General features: G+C 35.2%; 1 protein-coding gene across 12 annotated transcripts in view; it reads right to left on the bottom strand.

Moving 5' to 3' along the window:
• Dys (Dystrophin) overlaps window positions 1–19063 on the bottom strand; it is a 2834509-nt gene that overhangs the window by 1655099 nt on the left and 1160347 nt on the right. For all 12 annotated transcript variants that reach the window (XM_069839232.1, XM_069839233.1, XM_069839235.1 and 9 more), the window contains one exon: window positions 8567–8665. In XM_069839232.1, coding sequence (XP_069695333.1) covers window positions 8567–8665 — 99 coding nt within the window. The remainder of the gene's footprint in view (window positions 1–8566; window positions 8666–19063) is intronic.

Here is a 19063-nt window from a genome sequence, read left to right as displayed (position 1 = left end):
CTGAAATTCAATTGCTTATTAAAAACTTCAAGGCTTACTAAAAATAATTTACAAGTGAGATTCTGCGGTGTGTAATTTTCTGAGAACAGCTATGTATTGGAAATTGAAATCTACAGATCTTGAGGTGGTTTATTGACATTATTACCATTACAAAATAAATATTATTATATTTAATGCCATGATGTGACTATGTTTCATTAATTACACATATTAATGCTATATTGATGATCTGAAAGTGAAATGTTTTGGGGTTATATAAGTAGCTGTAGAGGATATATGAAATTAGATCTTCATTTCTATAATTTACTGAGTGACGGCATATAACTACAAAATTCACGTAAGATAATAATATTATTATGAAAAATGAAATATTTTTATAGTTATTACTCAAGTGGGGTTAGGTCTTTTTCATATACTTATTGGTGGTGTGGTGTAGATATTTATATGATCATTCTCTACAGCACTGTCTAGAGAGAACACAAAAATTACGGTTCCTATGGAAAGTCTAAAAAGGTATTACTTACTGATAAAATAAGAGGCCTAGAAAGTTTTGTAGTCTCTCGATCATTTCAGTAAGATCTCTTAGCAGGATAAGATGATTTTACCCTCTACATTTCAAGCTCTCCATGCTTCTATGTCTATTGTTGGAAAGCATAGCAAACCTGACATTTTTTTAACTTTCGCCTACAATCCACAATGCCCTGAAATAGCTATTGCTTCACTCCCACGTGAAAAACCCACTGATCGTCCTGACATTGTTACTTGCGTTTTCGCACTGAAACTCAAAATCTGAAGGTGGATAGGTTCAAGAAAAAGTATTTGGCATAAAAAAGAAACATTTAGGGGGAGTATGTTTCATTATTATGGAAGCAAATAACTTTCAAAATATCTGGTATTCTCATTGAAAATAAACCTGAAAAATTTTTATTTGAACGTCTAATGGACTTAGTTTGCAGCATTTGCTGCACAAGCCACTAGTTTTAATAGAACAATAGAACAAAAATTGGTAGGAAAATTAAAATTTCACAATACTATAATATTGTACAACATACAAAATATGTACACTGAGATAGTTGTTTTCTTTACAGTCCGACAAGGTTTAATAAACTAGTGTGAGAAATGAAGTTTTACCAATTTAAGGGTTAAATAAGTAATTAAAATGTTTAACCGATAATTAAAATAGTACATTATGCAACGAGCCTATAATGAAGGTAATTAAGATGTGAGTATTTTCATACGAGCTTCTTAATTACCATTATAGGCGAGTTTCATACGACTTTTTATGCTCGACCATATTTCTAACTTGATATTATTAATTTTTTAACAATGTCCCGTATGTTGTGAGATGTGCGCAGACGCGAAAGTATTGATTTTTTCCGAGGAACATATGTCCACATTGACCTTGCAAGGCCATAAGAACCTACAGAGATAACATTGAAATTAAATTAGACATTGAAAAACGAGATGACAAATTGAATTTATTTGAATATTATTTAAAATTAACGCTAATTATTATAGTAACAGAACATAACCTTCTGCAACAGTATTGGATTTCCAGCCTCCGTGACTTTTCGCTAATTCTCTTTCGATTGCATATCCGAGAATAATCGATACTTGCGGTTTTATAAGGGTAGAAAGCTGACCTGTCATTGGCTGAACAGTTGTAACCTGAGTCGTCATTGGCTGAAAAACCTGACCTTTAATGAGTAGGTGTACTTCAATGACATGCATTAAAGGTCTGCTACCAGGTGTATAATTACTACATTTCGGCATGGTCGAGCATAAACAATATAATAAAACAGACTTATTTAGTACTGTCCCAATGTCCACTAAACCCTCAATCCTTTAACAGTGTTTTATTATTCAAAACATGCTGGTATAAGATGAAAGGATTGTAGGATATCTCTTCAATAAGCTGCTCTCCTTCAATGGGTTGGTATTTTTTTCTGTCTTGTGATTTTTTTCAACAACAGAACTTCACTAAAGATTTTCGAACACAGGAAAATCGTCGCGTAGACTTTTCTTGAAGACATGATTACGTCACGTCGTACCAACTTGACGACTGGCTGTGCGTTCGACGAACAAGACGCGCCTAGGAAAAGAGGTGCGATTGAAACAAACAGAAGATGTTTCGAGAACATTCAGCAGCATCGCCTGCGTTAGGCTACAGCACTCTTAGGAAACGTAGACGTATCTCTGGTATCATTTCTATCTTCCGTAGCTTTGTGTCAACTGATCTCATGTGGTATCTCAGTGTCGCATCAGAGTATGTATCAGATTTCAGAACAAAAGACCTAGAGACAAATACGACTAGACATGATAAAGTCTCTACATAGATATGTAGACGTGTAGACAGATATCTGACGTATGTGATCGTGTTTCATCAGCAGTTGAGCCAGAATGCAAAAGCGCGAGTTTTGGAAAGAGTCAATGAGATCTTAACAAAATTATACAGGGTGTAAGGAGTATAAATGCCGTCCTTTTCACAGCCGGGGACGGTCTACAGCAGCCGTGGCGAAAATGCGACTCACGAGCACATTGTGGCTCGCAGTGCATTTCCCTTGCTTCCTACCTACAACCCCCACCCTCTCACTCACTAGAGTCAAACTCCGTTCCATTTGTATTTGTCTCTGACCTGCGAGTGGCGTATCGTCGCAATGTCTCTCTCGAAACCATGTACCTCTACAAAAACAAAAGTTTCAGGTAGGATGGGAGGACGCATTTTTTTGCTGTCAATATGATGAGAATATTAAATGTATGATTTGTTCACAAGTATTACGAGGAAAACGGTTGTATAAACATAAAACGGCATTATAAGTTTCATGTTACTGATAAAAACATTAAATGGTTAAGTGTTATTATTATTATTATTATTATTGTTATTATTATTATTATCATCATCATCAACTCTGTACGTCGATCCTTTTTCAGCAGATGTACGAATAATGCGGTTAGATCTTCAATTTAAACTCACAGATTTACAATGTGATGTTAAATGAAAGCTAGATGTAAGGACTTGACAAATGTTGAACTTTTCAAATCTTTGCCAAAAAATACATACCCGAAGCTTCGTTTTTTCGCTTCCTCTGTTGAAGCCAAGTTCGCTACAACTTACGTTTGTGAAAGATTATGTTCAAAATTGAAAATAGTAAAAAACCAAATTTAGATAACGACTGACAGACAAACACCTTCGTGATTAACTATGACTGGTAGTAAGTGACATAATTCCTTATTTTCAAACTCTGTTGCAGAGACATTCTGAAGACAGTTAATTTTAGGTTGTGATAATGTGTCCTTTGTTTTCTTGTTCATTTCTTTCTTCGTTACACGTACTAAACATTAGTTTGTAACCTTATATTGTCTAAAATTATATTTAAGTGCGTGACGTAAGGAAAATGAAAATCCGTTAATAAGTCAGACAGTTGCTTCACTTCCCCTTCGGGTGTCCGCCTTCCTCCATAGGTGCTATGCACGTTGCAGCTTACACAGTGGCTCGGCGCACGAATGCATTTTCGCCACGGCTGCTCTACAGGATCAAAAAATTTCCACACAACATAGAGTCAAACTTGATAGTTTTCCCAGAATTTTTTTTTTCTTATTTTATTTGCGTTATACTGCTTTGCATTGGTAAAATTACGAAACAATTACATCAGTAAGTATATCTAGCAGAGAGTTAATATTAGTTTAAATAAATATTTGTGTGTTCTATTACGTTTTCGTGAAATTAAATAAAAATGCATGCTTAAATTTGTTAAAATTCTGGCGTGAGAGACGTGGCAACGTTCAGCAGGCAGTACTCTGCACAGACATAAGTACGAGCCCAGATCACATATAGATTGCTCATTCCTATGTTAAAATCGGTTGCACTTTGAAGAGAACAACCGCCAGGATCGCCACTCGTCCGCAGTAAACGAACACGAGATGGCAGTACAGTCGCTAATGCAATTCAAATGGGAGTTATGACGTGACTCCTTATGTAACAACTAGATGGCAGCATAGTAAAACTGACAAAAGTTGTTACCATCAAACCCTATAACGCAGAGCAATCTGGGTATATATGATCTAGCGTACGAGTTAACTGAGTTCAAGCTCCCTGTCCATAGCTCTACTGCCTAGCGGATGGCAGTTCAGTACAGGGTATTCGATAAACAACTTACAGTGTCATTCACAGTTTAGGAATATCATATGTTATTAATTTATGGGCAAAGTCGTCGTAATTCAAGTGAGGCAAGATGGAAGTACCTTCAACGTTTTCCTCAAAGAAGGTTACCTAATCGGCGAACTTCCGTAGCGGTTTCTCAACGATTATTAGAAACTAGAAGTGTCTTACCCCGTTTCAACAATCACACAACTTGAAATTTGTTTAGAAATGATACTGATTTACGGAAGCGGGAGAGATTAAAATGTTGCATTAGAAAAAAAGTTCGTGTGATTTTGTGCAGAAAGCCATTATTGTTTATTCTTAAGACGTTCAATTAAAAGGGAGCAATATTGTTACATAAAATGTAAACTTACCATAATGTTCTATTAATGAGATTGAAAGTTTGAATTTGCTGCTCGTTTTATGTAAACATTAGTATTTTCATGGTCGCTCCTGCATTACAACAGAGCTTCTGTTTTGTATCGTTATGTCTGCACCAGCTTCAGCTGTACTGTGTACTTCTAAACCCCCTCCTTTCCGCTTGAGCTCTACTCTGTACGTCTAAACCTCCTCCACCCCGCTAGAGCTATACTGTGTACTTCTAAACACCCTCCTTCCCATCCAGCAAGGTTGCAAAACGTCTATTATTGTAAACTTTAATAATTAGTTAAATATTGCAATTATAAAAATTGTAAGGACATTTTTTCTCCCTTATAACATGAATAATCATCAGTTAAAATAATGGCGGTTATTCTCCTTACACCCTGAATACCTTTTAAATTTCATTTCAATTTTTCGAACTTCTTCGGGTAGTTCCACACATTTGTTGAAATTTACTTTTTGTAATATCCATATTCTGTTATTTTATATGTTTGCAGCGCTCTATTGCGATAATAGTCCCAGAAAAATGGCTGATTGCTATACAAGCAGATAGGTAAAAATAATCTGAACTTTTAATTATCTTGAATCTTTTTTAGCAAATTAAAACGTTTAGCCATGAATTTAAATTGAATAATAGCGAAAATCGTTGAAATAAATCTTGCAACGCAGCGCACGTCACGTGTTACCGACTGAGTACAGCAGAGGGGGAGGGGAAGGTAAGGAGTGCAGGCCGCGCTTGCTTGGAGTTATTGCAGTAGCCGCGATGTTGCCAAATTCTGCATACAGTAGAAACATAACGATTTCCTGTAAAACAGTGATTGTTAGAGAAAAATCTTACTTAGATTTTTCATATCTCTCATCATGATCTATTAATAGTTTCATTTTGGTGCAGAGGTTATCATCCAATCTATATAAGACCTATGTTGAATAATGTTGCTTTGCGCTTGAATGCAGTCACTTTACCAGACCTGTTTTATATTCATACTAAATTTCCATATTGTTATATTATAGACTTTCGAAAACCGTTACCAAATGTTTTCGACATCCTCCATTTTCCATTATATCCCAGAGTTTATAACGCAATTCCACGTCAAAGGTTTGTCAGTGGTCTACAAACATAATATATTTTCGAAGATTAAATTCTCTTCTGAATTATATGTTGTACCGTAGATTGCCTAAGCAAATATTTGAATGGATACTCCCTGAGAGAAGAAATCGGAAAATATCTGCGAGACGAGATAAAGAAGAAATTGAAAGAGCAACAGAACCATATAATATTCCAGCAAGATGGTTTTGAAAACAAGAATTCATGGCGTGAGGACAGAGGTGAATAACCTTTCCTAAATCAGCATTGTATTTCCCGTAATTTTGTTTCAATAATTAGGGTATATTGAAGCGGAAGGTAATTACTTTTTGCGTATAGTTTGTAAGATGTATTTGGTAAGCTAATGCCTTTGTAAAATATTCGTCTATTTTCTTGTGCCATTTTATTCGTGCCAACACTAGCAAATTTATTATACAGGGTGGAAGTGAAATAATCCTGCAGATTGAAAGAGACGATATGGTACACTTAAATGAATAGAAAACCTATATTACGTTTTGTGATAAAATGCACGGTTAATTAGAAAATTGAGTTGGAAGTTTGAGCAGTCTGATAACATCGCCGCTAACACACTGTTCTTTCTACTCGTAATACAGATGTAAGAGGTCAACGAACTCGGATCTGTCTGCCTTAGCGAACTATCTCTCACCTCCCTTTCTGGATACAATGTTGCAAGGTCGTCGCATCGGTCAGTGACTTCAAATTAGTGGTTTTTAAATTTAATTTACACAAAAACCTTCACGCTATTGAAATACGCCACAGGAGTAAATGATTCTTTATTAGATTTCCTATCGATATGGAGAAAAGTCACGATCCTACTCGCAATAGTAACTGAATAAGAGAGTGTTAAATATTTGGGGGGGGGGAAACACACATTTTTCTCAGAAAACTACTGACTTCCCGCCAATATGGTATTACACTTTTTTGTTACATACAACATGAGCTATTCGCTCTGAAAATCTGCAGGGTTATTTCACTTCAATTTGCTAATAGTCCTTATTTAAAAAATCGATTAAAATTATTGTATGGAGAAAAATTAAATAAATAATCCGTGGCTCTACAGCCCGTGAAGGGCCCAGACCGACCAGCCGGCTTCTGGCCTCACGCCCACATGCCGAAGCAGAGGTGGACGATCATTCAACCAGAATGGAGGTATGTGTGGTTAGCACGATGATTCCCGCAGCTGTTATAGCTGGCTTTCGCAACCGGTTTCGCTACCTATCGTACTCCTCAAGAGCGTCACGATGATAGGTGGTCACCGGTCCCATACACTGGCCGAAATTTCATGAGAAAATTTCTTCCACCCACGAGGACTCGAACCAGCGCGCATTCCGTAACGCGAATCCTAGGCAGGATGCCTTAGACCACGACACCACGGCGAGGGACAGGAGAAAAAAATATAAAGTTTCAATTATTGTGATGTGTTTTTTTTTTCTTTTTTTTTTTTACTTTTCATTATGCTCATTAATAAAATATTTGTTAAAATTTTGTGAAATTCCCTCAGAGCACGGGTATGTGCTCTTTCTGGGGTTGCTAGAGAGATTTTTTATGTAATAATATGTATCTTTGTTCTAGCAATAAATGTATTATTATTAGTATTATTATTATTATTATTATTATTATTATTATTATTATATATAAATTTAGCTTCCCTTATGAAAAGGTTGCCAGATTTGACAAAACGTATTACATATGATTTGGAAACACACCTAAATGGTAAAATGATATACATTTGTAACGGTTAGGGATTCGAATATACAAAATGTCAGAAAAATTTACACCTAAGTAGCGTTTGTGCTCATTTACAGTTAAGAAAGGGGGGAAAATGTCATCAGATAGGTTAGAATGATTTGAATGCCATATACCGCGAGAAAAATAATAGTGCGGATAGACTGGCATTGATATCTAAACCAATCAACATCCATCGGTTAAGATAACTTGAAATTTCCATTATCACTCCCATACAAATGATTTCTCAATATCTTAACCGATCCTTTGAGGGCACTAATGGCTATTTCCTTCACAATGCTGTGTGTTAGCCCCAGGTTTTTACATTTGTTGGCAAAGAAGGAGGGTATGGTACCTCGTGCTCCCACCATCAGACCTATTACATCAATGTGGGACAGGCTATATTTATCTTTATGGAACGGGATTGTTGATTCATAGATCCGTTTCTTTTCACTGTCCACTCATGCGGTTGATCTGCATGTGTCTCAGATCTGATGGTGGGATCGAGAATGTATGCCGAGTTGTTCTTAATGGCAATGATATCAATTCGCCGAACACTTCCTTATGTGGCTAGTCCACCCTATATATATATATATATATATATATATATATATATATATATATATATATACACACATGTATATTGTCAGATTGACAGAAGACTTGTATCACTTAAGTTATATTGTGGTATCTCGCTCGTATAGTACGCTTCCCACACATAGAAATTTAAGAATCACTTAACACGTGCTCTAATGCAAATCAATAGAAATACAATACAATGGCAGAGTTTCTGAGTCAGAAACATCATACGGCCTAATATACATATAAATAAGGAATACAAGAAGATTATAACAGTTATCTTAGCATTTGAAATTTGTCAGTCTTCATCACATTTTGTGAAATCGGTCATTTGATGTGGGTAAACTTCACGATTAAGTAGCGGAAAAGCAACGAGACGAGATCAACGTACTCAAGACCCCTGGGGATTTCAATATCGTTATACATCAGCAGTCGAAACACACAAAAACTGCGCTGTTTTGACATGGAGAACTCGACTATATTCTTTCGAGTGGCGTCTAAAAAATCTGCTTAACGAGATCTTCAAACTGTGAACTCGAGATCAGAAGTTGAGCGTTCCCTGTTAGAGAAGTTAGCTTTTCTATTCACTGCGCAGGCGTACTCTCGTAATGAGATAAGTTTGAAGAATGACTTACCTTCTGCTTGTCGAGGACTTGCAGGATGTCGTCCACATCCCCGACCACAACGGCCTGCTGACGTAACATCTCCTCTTCTAGAGTTAACCAATCACGAATCTGGAAAAACAAAATCAACCGATCAGCAATAATCTTTAGCCTATACGTACGTGGTTATGAATAATAGTAATAATAATAATAATAATAATAATAATAATAATAATAATAATAATAATCATAATAATAATAATCTATATATAATTTGAACTGGTAATGAAAATTACGGGAAACCGGCTAAACGGATAGTAATGAATGACCCCTGATTTTGAAGTTTGGCATCCAAAATTTTTCAGGAAAATAGTAGTTTTCAGTCAAAAGTCAATTTTCCTATTTTCCAAAATTCATCTGTTGTCAGTTTTGAGAACTAATAAATAAAACAAAACACACACTATAATAAACAATATTACGCGAAGGCCATGACCTGCAGGATTGCTGACATAGGTAGAGCAAATCAAAGCAAATTCTGTGACATCATAATGACAACAATATGTCGATCTTCATTTGTGTAATTTTTTATAACATCTCTATAATAATGGTTATTAAAAACTTTCAAAGCTTACTAAAATAATTAAAAGTGAAATATTATTATACTTAATGCCATGATGTATTTGTCACTAATATAGATATTAAGGATATAGCCTATTGATGATATGAAACTTAAACCTTTTGGGGTTATATATGTATATTTATTTTATTGGGTTATTTTACGACGCTGTATCAACATCTAGGTTATTTAGAGTCTGAATGAAATGAAGGTGATAATGCCGGTGAAATGAGTCCGGGGTCCATCACCGAAAGTTACCCAGCATTTGCTCGTAATGGGTTGAGGGAAAACCTCGGAAAAAACCTCAACCAGGTAACTTGCCCCGATCGGGATTCGAACCCGGGCCACCTGGTTTCGCGGCCAGACGCGCTGACCGTTACTCCACAGGTGTGGACTATATATGTAGGCCTATATGTAGAGAACATCTTAAATTAGATCTTCATTTCTATAATTTATTGAGTGACAGCTGTATAATATACATAGTATATGTTACTGAAAACTACAAAACTTACGTAAGTTAAAATTATTGTTATTAAAATGAAATATTTTTTATAGTTTTTAATCAAGTGGTGTGGGTCTTTTTCATATATTTAATAGCGGTGCGGTGTGGATATTTGTATGCGTAATTCTTTCCAGTATTGTCTGGAGAGAGCGCAAAAATTACAGTTCCTAAGAAAAGACCAAAAGTATTACTTACTGACAAAACAAGAGGCCTACAAGATTTTGTAGTCTCCCGATCATTTCAGCAAGATCTTTTAGCAGGATAAAATGATTCTACCCTCTACATTTCAATGTAGTTCACGAAAAAATGCAGCAGCTATACTAAGACGCTATGTCTATTGTTCGAAAGCATGGCAAACCTGACATTTTCTTACCTCTCACCTACAATCCACAATGACCTGAAATAGCTACTACTGCTTTACTCCCACATGAAAAATCCACTGATCGTCCTAACATTGTTACTTGCGTTTTCGCTTTTACTCGTAAAGTGAAAAACTGAAGATGGATAGGTTAAAAAAAGTATTTGGCATAAAACACCATTCAGAGAGAGTATGTTTCATTATTATGGAAGCAAATAACTTTTAAAATGAATGGTAGGCCTATCCTTCATTGAAAATAAATCTGAACAATTTTACTTGAACTTCTAATGAACTTAGTTTGCTGCACATGCCATTAGTAATAATATAACACGAGCGTTGCAACATCACAATTGTTTATATTTTATAAATCTAGAATTTGAGTCAAATTAGATAATCCACTAGAATAAGTTTACTTTCTAACTGTGCTACAGAAATTGTAAGAACCAATGGTCTGAAAAATTCGGGGTCTCATTTTGTTCTCAATACTCATTTTACTTATTTGTAGTGTTATAAAAAAAAAACGAATCAAACAGAGCGGTCTAACAAAATCGAAGCTCGTAAAAATTAGGTACGATCCGTTTTAGCTTTGATCTCCTATAGATTCTTTCCTTTGTAAAAATGACATGCGGTTTTTGAGTTAAATCGGGTGAAGAAGACGGTCAGAAGAACGGGTTTTTGTGACTGAGGATCATCGTTGATGCACCGCAATCGTATTTTAACCGCGGTATTCTTTTTACCGTGTTCCCGTAACCCTTGATCATTATGTTTTTTGACCGAGATCAGTGCACTCGGCCATCAGTGTTGTTCTTATCAACTGGTAGAAAGAATTATCACCACTGATAGTTATCCTTTCGTTAACTTTCAATAGTAACAGGCATAAATTCTGCAGTAATATACTGAATTAGATCATTATCTCACCCTTAACATAAAGTTACATTAATCTTTTTTCCCCTCTACTCTTCATAATGTTTAAAGGGTGGCGTACGAGATAAGGTAACACGCATAGAGCTAGGCAGCCAGACAACTCCTTCGCTTTATAGGGCTTGCGAAAATATACCGACGCCAGGCTAGATTCATAGCAACCGATGCTAGTGGACAAAAGCGTTGGAACCTGCGCTAGCATAATGGTACCGGTAACTGGGCCTATACGAAAAGTCTAAAATACTTACTTGACATTTCTGGAGTTATCTATATGATAAATCAAAATTGAAAAAATCCACTATCGGTACTAGAAACTGAAGATCTGAGTTGACAAACGTACCAAGTTCAAAATTTACCGAATTTGCATTTTACCCAACATACCTTGTGTTTTGCATGGGTTACCATCTTGAAAAAAAAATCCAAAGTGCGACTAGTTTTTTGATCATACAAATAATTATTTCAGAACTCATATTGCAAGCCTATGTAGTTTTCTTAATCTCTTGAACAATTTATTTTATTGGACTTGGGATCTTTGTCAATTCAGCTCTTCAATTCTATTTATTACACCGCTACGTAGAGGGGTTATGAGTAGACGCGGGCTTGGGATACCTTTACGGTGGCAGTAGGTTGATGCACAACGGAGCTTAGACATGTGACGTTACAATATGTTAATCATTCTTTCGATCCAAATTGTCTTATTTAACACTTAATTGTAACTGTTTAGCTCTTAGAATTACATGTAACTAACATATCTACATTATTATTATTATTATTATTATTATTATTATTATTATTATTACATTGTTTTCTGTATTGATCCTATTTATGTTTGATATGTATTTTTATATTGGATGAGTAGAAGAGAAGGCCTTATAGCCTTAAGGGGTTAGGTACAGCTTAAAGGAGTAAAATTTTGGAAATATTCAACTTTTTTTTTTCCTCCATTACTGTATCTTGTACAATAATGAAAATTTGTATGTGTAAAACACTGTCCTTCTGCTATATGATAAACATGTTTTTATGATTAAAAAATTATATATATATATATATATATTTTTTTTTTTTTTTCAAAATTCAAAGTTCACTGTGCAGTGATGAAGCGTTTCCCTCATAACTAAAAAGTATCCAACATTCTGTGATGAAATTTGTTGTGTGTATTTATGCATGTCATATCTACAGTATGATGCAAAATCACTTCTCTCACTTTGATTGTCGGATAAAAATAAATTAAATTTTAAAAATGCTCAAATATCTAACACAAAATAAAAAAAAAATTGTCTATTAAGGAATGTAGTTGAAAGAGCATGATATTGTAAACATGAATTTCAGCAATAAAATAAGAGGGAGAGAACATGAAAAAGTTAACAAGTTTATGAGTTATGAGGGAAACGCTTCATCACTGCACAGTGAACTTTGAATTTTGAAAAAAATTATAAATATATTTTTTTAAATCGTAAAAATATTTTTTTTTTCATATAGCAGAAGGATAGTGTTTTACACATACCAATTTTCATTATTGTATAAGATACAGTAATGGACGAAAGAAATGTTGAATATTTCCAAAAATATTACTGCTGTAAGCTATACCTAACCCCTTAATTCTGCCAGTACCTATAAAAATAAATTAAATGAAAAAATAATTTAAATTGTAGAAAAGGTCATCGTACTATTAGTCTTTATCACAAGAATGTATTCTCAACAGTCTTCGAGGACTAGTTTTGAATCATGAATAGAACGTCAACTGCAGCACAAAAAAGATGCAAGTGTTCCCTGATAGTACCTGTGGCACGCGCCAACATGACGTCACGTCAATTTAGTCTATGAACAACTAACTTATCTCCGTACGCCCTGGAACAGAATACGGTCCCTATACTTCGTTCTGTAACGCCTGACAGGAAAAGTAAACATTGCCAGCAGAGGAGGAGAGAAGTACGAGTAAAATTGCTATTCAACCAATGGCAGAGGTCTGATTCCACGCCTGGTTTGAAGTTGGGCGGGGATAGAATGCTTCAGACCGCCCAACTTCAAGTCAAGCGTGGACTAGGCCTATGTCATTGATTGAATAGCAATTATACTTCTCTTCTTCTCAGACGGAAATGTTTACTTCTCCTGTCAGACTTTATGGAACGAAGTATAGTTTTGGTCTAAAGCAGAAGAAATGTGGTCCATTCTCTTCATATAAGGTGGGTGCTCCTGTTATGGCCATGTTCCTATTATGGCCGCTCTCCCCCATTGTGAGTTAGTTAACCAAAAAATCCGCTAAATTGCAGCAGCATCCAGTGAAAGGGCATTCTGGTATGTCACTTGATCGTTTTCCATCCAGTCAGGTTGAGCAATATGGCGTCAGTTGCCTGTTTTGCGGTTTTCATGTGACTTCTTATTTTTCTCCGGTAAGTCTCCTTTGTTTTATGCATGTTTTTCAAAGACTTGTTTCATAAAAACAATTGTACTCCATTCAGTTTTTAATGTTCTGTTGATTGGTGTTGTAGTTGATGGCGTATATTTTACGAGTTGTTCATAATCAAACGAGTTTCGTGAAAGCTTACCTGCTCCTGATATGGCCATATCAAATGCACCATGGCCATATCAAGTTCATTTTCACTTTTATTTTTTCACCTGACAAATTTACATGCCTTATAGCTGGGATTACGCAAAAATTTTGTATATTAAGAAAAAAACTTAATTTTTATGGAAAAACCTGTTTTGACTACACTTTTGAATTATAAAAAAAAAATTATGAAGTGTCATTTTTATTCATTTTACACCAAAATTATTTAATTTTAGCACAACTGCGCTATCAAACTGAAAACAATCACGATTTGTAGAACATGAAACAAGGGTGGCCATATCATGTGCACATGTTCGTGATATGGCCACTAGGTAGACTTTTGGAACTTGGGACTTCTTGGACAATTAAAGCTATTTTTATGGGGAAAGGAAATTGTTTTAAGGAAATCCATTAGACTGAGAATGTGTAAGAAAAAAGTGGTTTACATTTTTTTTTCAAAATGGCGGCTAGAAAAATTCTCAAACCTTAGCATGGCCATATCAGGAACACCTACCTTATTCTCTCGATTTCACACACATATATGTAAAATATTCCACACCAGTTAAATGATCAATACCGTTGATGCCACGAGCTATTATTTCCGAGAATAGGCTATAACTTTTTTCTTTTACTTTAAAATTCATCGGGGTCTCATCATAGTCACTCGACCACTCGACGATCGAGAGCAAAGCATTGTAAAATATGGAGTCCTGTTTTGTAGTCCTTGCTTAATTTCATTTTTGGCTGGAACGTTTTAATCAAGGCTGAATATCCCATCAAAGTGAACGTTATAGGAAAGGAAACCCTGCAAGCTCGCCTCTATGTGACGGATTTCAACTCTTTATCCCGACAGTCTCTTATCTCTGTTGTCATCGCTACCGTAACCTCCCTCCAGCGTTCATTATACAGCCATCTGTGTTCTAATAAGCCACTTTAATGAACTCGAAATGGGGGAAGTCAAAGCTTCGACGGAAATGAAAAGAAAATCTTAACATCCTTGCGCATAACCAAGAGTGGATCTTAGTTGCAAATTTCCGACCCAGTTTCCAAGTTCGAGAGATATTGGTCCTACCAAATATTAACTCTGGGCTCATTACATATCCAAGTACAGAAAAGGTTCTATAGAGCGTTCGGAGTAAATACCATTGCATTGGTGCTTCTTCTTGCCGCACATTCTCCCCCTTTGAAATATAAATAAAATAACTAATTTATGTATTTTCTAACGTATCCTAAAAACAACAGACGTAACTCTATTCTGTTTCTTCCGTTATTAAAAATACAAATAAACTAATATACAGAGCCAACCGTAAGTAATGTCATTAATTTCAGGGGGTTATTCTTTGAGACATTTCACACAAAAAAAAGTTTAATACAATTTTGCTCGTTTTCGCTACCTACCTTAGATAAATTTTGCTTCATATGACACATTTTGTAGCGTATTTTGGGAAAAGCATTGATTTAAATTCCTAATATACTTACTTACAAATGGCTTTTAAGGAACCCGAAGGTTTATTGCCGCCCTCACATAAGCCCGCCATCGGTCCCTATCCTGTGCAAGATTAATCCAGTCTCTATCATCATATCCCACCTTCCTCAAATCCATTTTAATATTATTATCCCATCTACGTCTCGGCCTCCCTAAAGGTCTTTTTCCCCTCCGGTCTCCCAACTAACACTCTATATGCATTTCTGGATTCGCCCATACGTGCTACATGCCCTGCCCATCTCAAACGTTTGGATTTAATGTTCCTAATTATGTCAGGTGAAGAATACAATGTGTGCAGTTCTGCGTTGTGTAACTTTCTTCATTCTCCTGTAACTTCATCCCGCTTAGCCCCAAATATTTTCCTAAGCACCTTATTCTCAAACACCCTTAACCTATGTTCCTCTCTCAGAGTGAGAGTCCAAGTTTCACAACCATACAGAACAACCGGTAATATAACTGTTTTATAAATTGTAACTTTCAGATTTTTGGACAGCAGACTGGATGATAAGAGCTTCTCAACCGAATAATAACACGTATTTCCCATATTTATTCTGCGTTTAATTTCCTCCCGGGTGTCATTTATATTTATTACTGTTGCTCCAAGATATTTGAATTTTTCCACCTCTTCGAAGGATAAATCTCCAATTTTTATATTTCCATTTCGTACAATATTCTGGTCACGAGACATAATCATATACTTTGTCTTTTCGGGATTTACTTCCAAACCGATCGCTTTACTTGCTTCAAGTAAAATTTCCGTGTTTTCCCTAATCGTTTGTGTATTTTCTCCTAATATATTCACGTCATCCACACAGACAAGAAGCTGATGTAACCCGTTCAATTCCAAACCCTGCCTGTTATCCTGAACTTTCCTAATGGCATATTCTAAAGCGAAGTTAAAAAGTAAAGGTGATAGTGCATCTCCCTGCTTTAAAATTCCTAATATGCTCAGTCAATTTAAGAGAACAGTGTATTATGATAATAAATGATTGACCTTTAGTTTTGACCTTGAACTGTGTAGAAATTTGAACCGAACAAATGTATAATTTAAAAATTCCTTTTCAGAACCAAAAGTTGCATTACTTTGGATCAAATTTCTGCACAGTTAAAGGACAAAACTAAAAGCCTCAGGGTAAAAATGTATTACAAATAGAGAATGAACTATTCAGAAGTGTTTACTTTTTTTATTTCTTAGTAGATTATTTTACGACGCTTCATCAACATCTTAGGTTATTTAGTGTCTGAATGAGATGACGGTGATGTCAGTGAAATGAGTCCGGGGTCCAGCACCAAAAGTTACCCAGCATTTGCTCATATGGGTTGAGGGAAAACCCCAGAAAAACCTCAACCAAGTAACTTGCCCCGACCGGGAATCGAACCCGGGTCACCTGTTTTCAGACGCGCTAACCGTTACGCCATAAGTGTGGACTTCAGAAGTGTCATTTCTTTAATTGGCCAGTGTTCTGAAGCTAAAAATGTGTTGTTAATTGCTTTGTACAGATTTTGTTTTTCAACTTTTAACTAAAAATTACTTCATTCTTACGCACTTATCACAACAATTGTTATAAATCATACGACTTTAGGAACTTGATTCTTTACAGTTTAATTATGTAGGTTATCCTAATGTACAGTCTTAAAGAATTTACAAGAGTGGCGTGATTTGTAACAATTTTTGTCATAAATGCGTAAGAAAATGTAATTTTGTAGTTAAAAACCGAAAAAAAAAATTCTGTACGAAGCAACTATGGAATTCACAACACATTGTTAGCTTCAGAATACTAGCTAATTAAAGAAATGATACTCCTAAATAGTTCATTCTTTATCTGTAATATTCTTTTACCCTTAAAACTCAAGAATAATGGTAATTTACAAACAACGTCAAATTAGTGTAACTATGAAAATATTGAGATTAGGACAAATGTTTATATGACATTTTTTTTTCTCAGAATGTCTTCGGAAATAAGCTCTGGAAGGGACGGTTTATCCTAGTGAATCATCCTGTATAAGTTATTGGCAACACTGACTTGTCATCGCCGTAGAAGTAATAACTAAAGAAGCCACAAGTACACGAACAAATTCTCGATCACTATCGATTAGTAGGGGTCAGGTCTTTTTGAAAGCCAGTACACTATTATTTATTTATTTAATACTTTACACTTGAGCTACATTAGGCATTGCAGCCCGAAAAAGCAGAAGCTCGTGCTCGGGCGCAGTTGAGATCAGTTATACAAAATATATCACAAAATTAAGAGAGTTGATTGAGCACAATTACAGTAATAAATGGTAAAATGATACAGCATGTAATAATAGGGTCTATATACAAACAGAAAATACAAAAGTACATAAATATTAGAGTATCAATTTTTAACTCAATTAGCTTAAACAATTAAATAATTGATCTGATTTGTTTCTTAAATCTATGTGTGTTAAGTGTACTTAGCTCAGGGTAAGCTCTAATTAATGCATTATATATTTTGGGTCCAAAATTTCTGCTGTGTTTTAATCCAGCAGTTGTGTGGCATTTGGGAGTATTTAGAAAGAAACTGTAGTTTTGTCTCGTATGGTATTCGTGAGGATCAAATTTAAATTTATTGTGGTTTTTACGGAAGTAAATCAGCAATGTTTGTTTATAAATTTGTTCTAGATCTGTTACACCAAATTCCTGAAAAATTAATTTTGTTGGGTAATCAGAAGGTTTATATACACAAATTTTGATAATTCTTTTCTGGAGCAAATTTAAAGAATGGGGAGTCGATTTTGCCATTCCTCCCCAACCTAAAATACCATACTGAATTATTGATTGAAACAGAGCTAAGTACACAGTACGCAGAACATAAACAGATAAATAAGAGCGTAGAATGGAAAATTTGTGGATCGTTTTACGCAATCTGTTACACAGGAAGGAGATATGCTTGTCCCATTTTAAATGTTGCATTGATACGTGTATTGTGCGTATAAACTTTTGGAAGGCAGTGATAAGGTGAAAGATCTCCAGGGATGGATTTTGAGTTAGAAGACATCATGGGAGATAAGCTCAGGCTGTTTCCTAACGCTCTTCAGATGATATAGAACAGTCTTGTAAACCTACGGATCTCGCCTACTAGGCGTCCTTCATAGTCACAATGCTAATTCGTGATATCGATTTCCACATCAGGCTGACCCTCTCCATGTGATATGACCGAACGTATTACGCCATCTTGCTTTATTCATAATATTTTAAATTACAGAAAAGGTTATGCAATGAGGGAAAAGTAAGAAACAAGAGAATGTTTGTGAAATGCAGTTTCCAAAAGAACTCAGGCAAAGACTCCTTTAATCCGACCTTATCTGTCAGGAGTCTTCATTTGAACCAGCGGTGACCAAAACTCGAGCTCGTGATTACATGCGACACGCAGCCTATGAAGTAAGGAGACTGAGGAAAGGTACTTGGCATGAAAACTACAACCAGTTCCTGTACTAACATCTTGATCAATCCCGCGGATAAAAATCTCAAGCTTTGCTGTATCAGTAATGTCACTGCTGTCATCAACAGCCAGTGAATAATATACGATTTTTCTTGCTTCTTTTTTTAACCTTCCTCTTCAATATAATCAGGAATTTTCTAAATTCTTCTCTCGATACCTGGTCGAGAAATTTTTCAAAATTAAAAACTTCTTATGGACAAATCATTTACGCTATTTTAATCATTACTCTTTTGAGAAATTCTGTTCTATTAAACGGCTTTAGAGTACGAAATATTTGAAACCTCATTGGGTAGCTGACTTCCTTACATTTATTTATGTCATCTTCCTCTTCCAGGCTATGATTTAAGACATGTCAATTCCTGGCGTTTAACAGTTCGTTGGCACATAATATTGAATCAGTTTTTCTACAACATTATTATTAAATGAATAACTAATAATTAGCTACCTTCATCTAAAGATTAAGAAGATTAAAATTGAGATAAAACCTAATAATTTTATCCTTCTAGGGAGAAGATATAAAAATATCAATATTCATGCATGTACACAAGAATTATAGAAACACATACTTACTGGTCAGTAGTAGTAGTAGTAGCAGTAGTAGTAGTAGTAGTAGTAGTAGTAATAGTAGTAGTAGT

Source organism: Periplaneta americana, chromosome 11 (assembly GCF_040183065.1).
Source record: "Periplaneta americana isolate PAMFEO1 chromosome 11, P.americana_PAMFEO1_priV1, whole genome shotgun sequence".
Taxonomy (NCBI): Eukaryota; Metazoa; Arthropoda; class Insecta; order Blattodea; family Blattidae; genus Periplaneta; species Periplaneta americana.
This window is presented reverse-complemented; position numbering and strand designations above follow the sequence as displayed.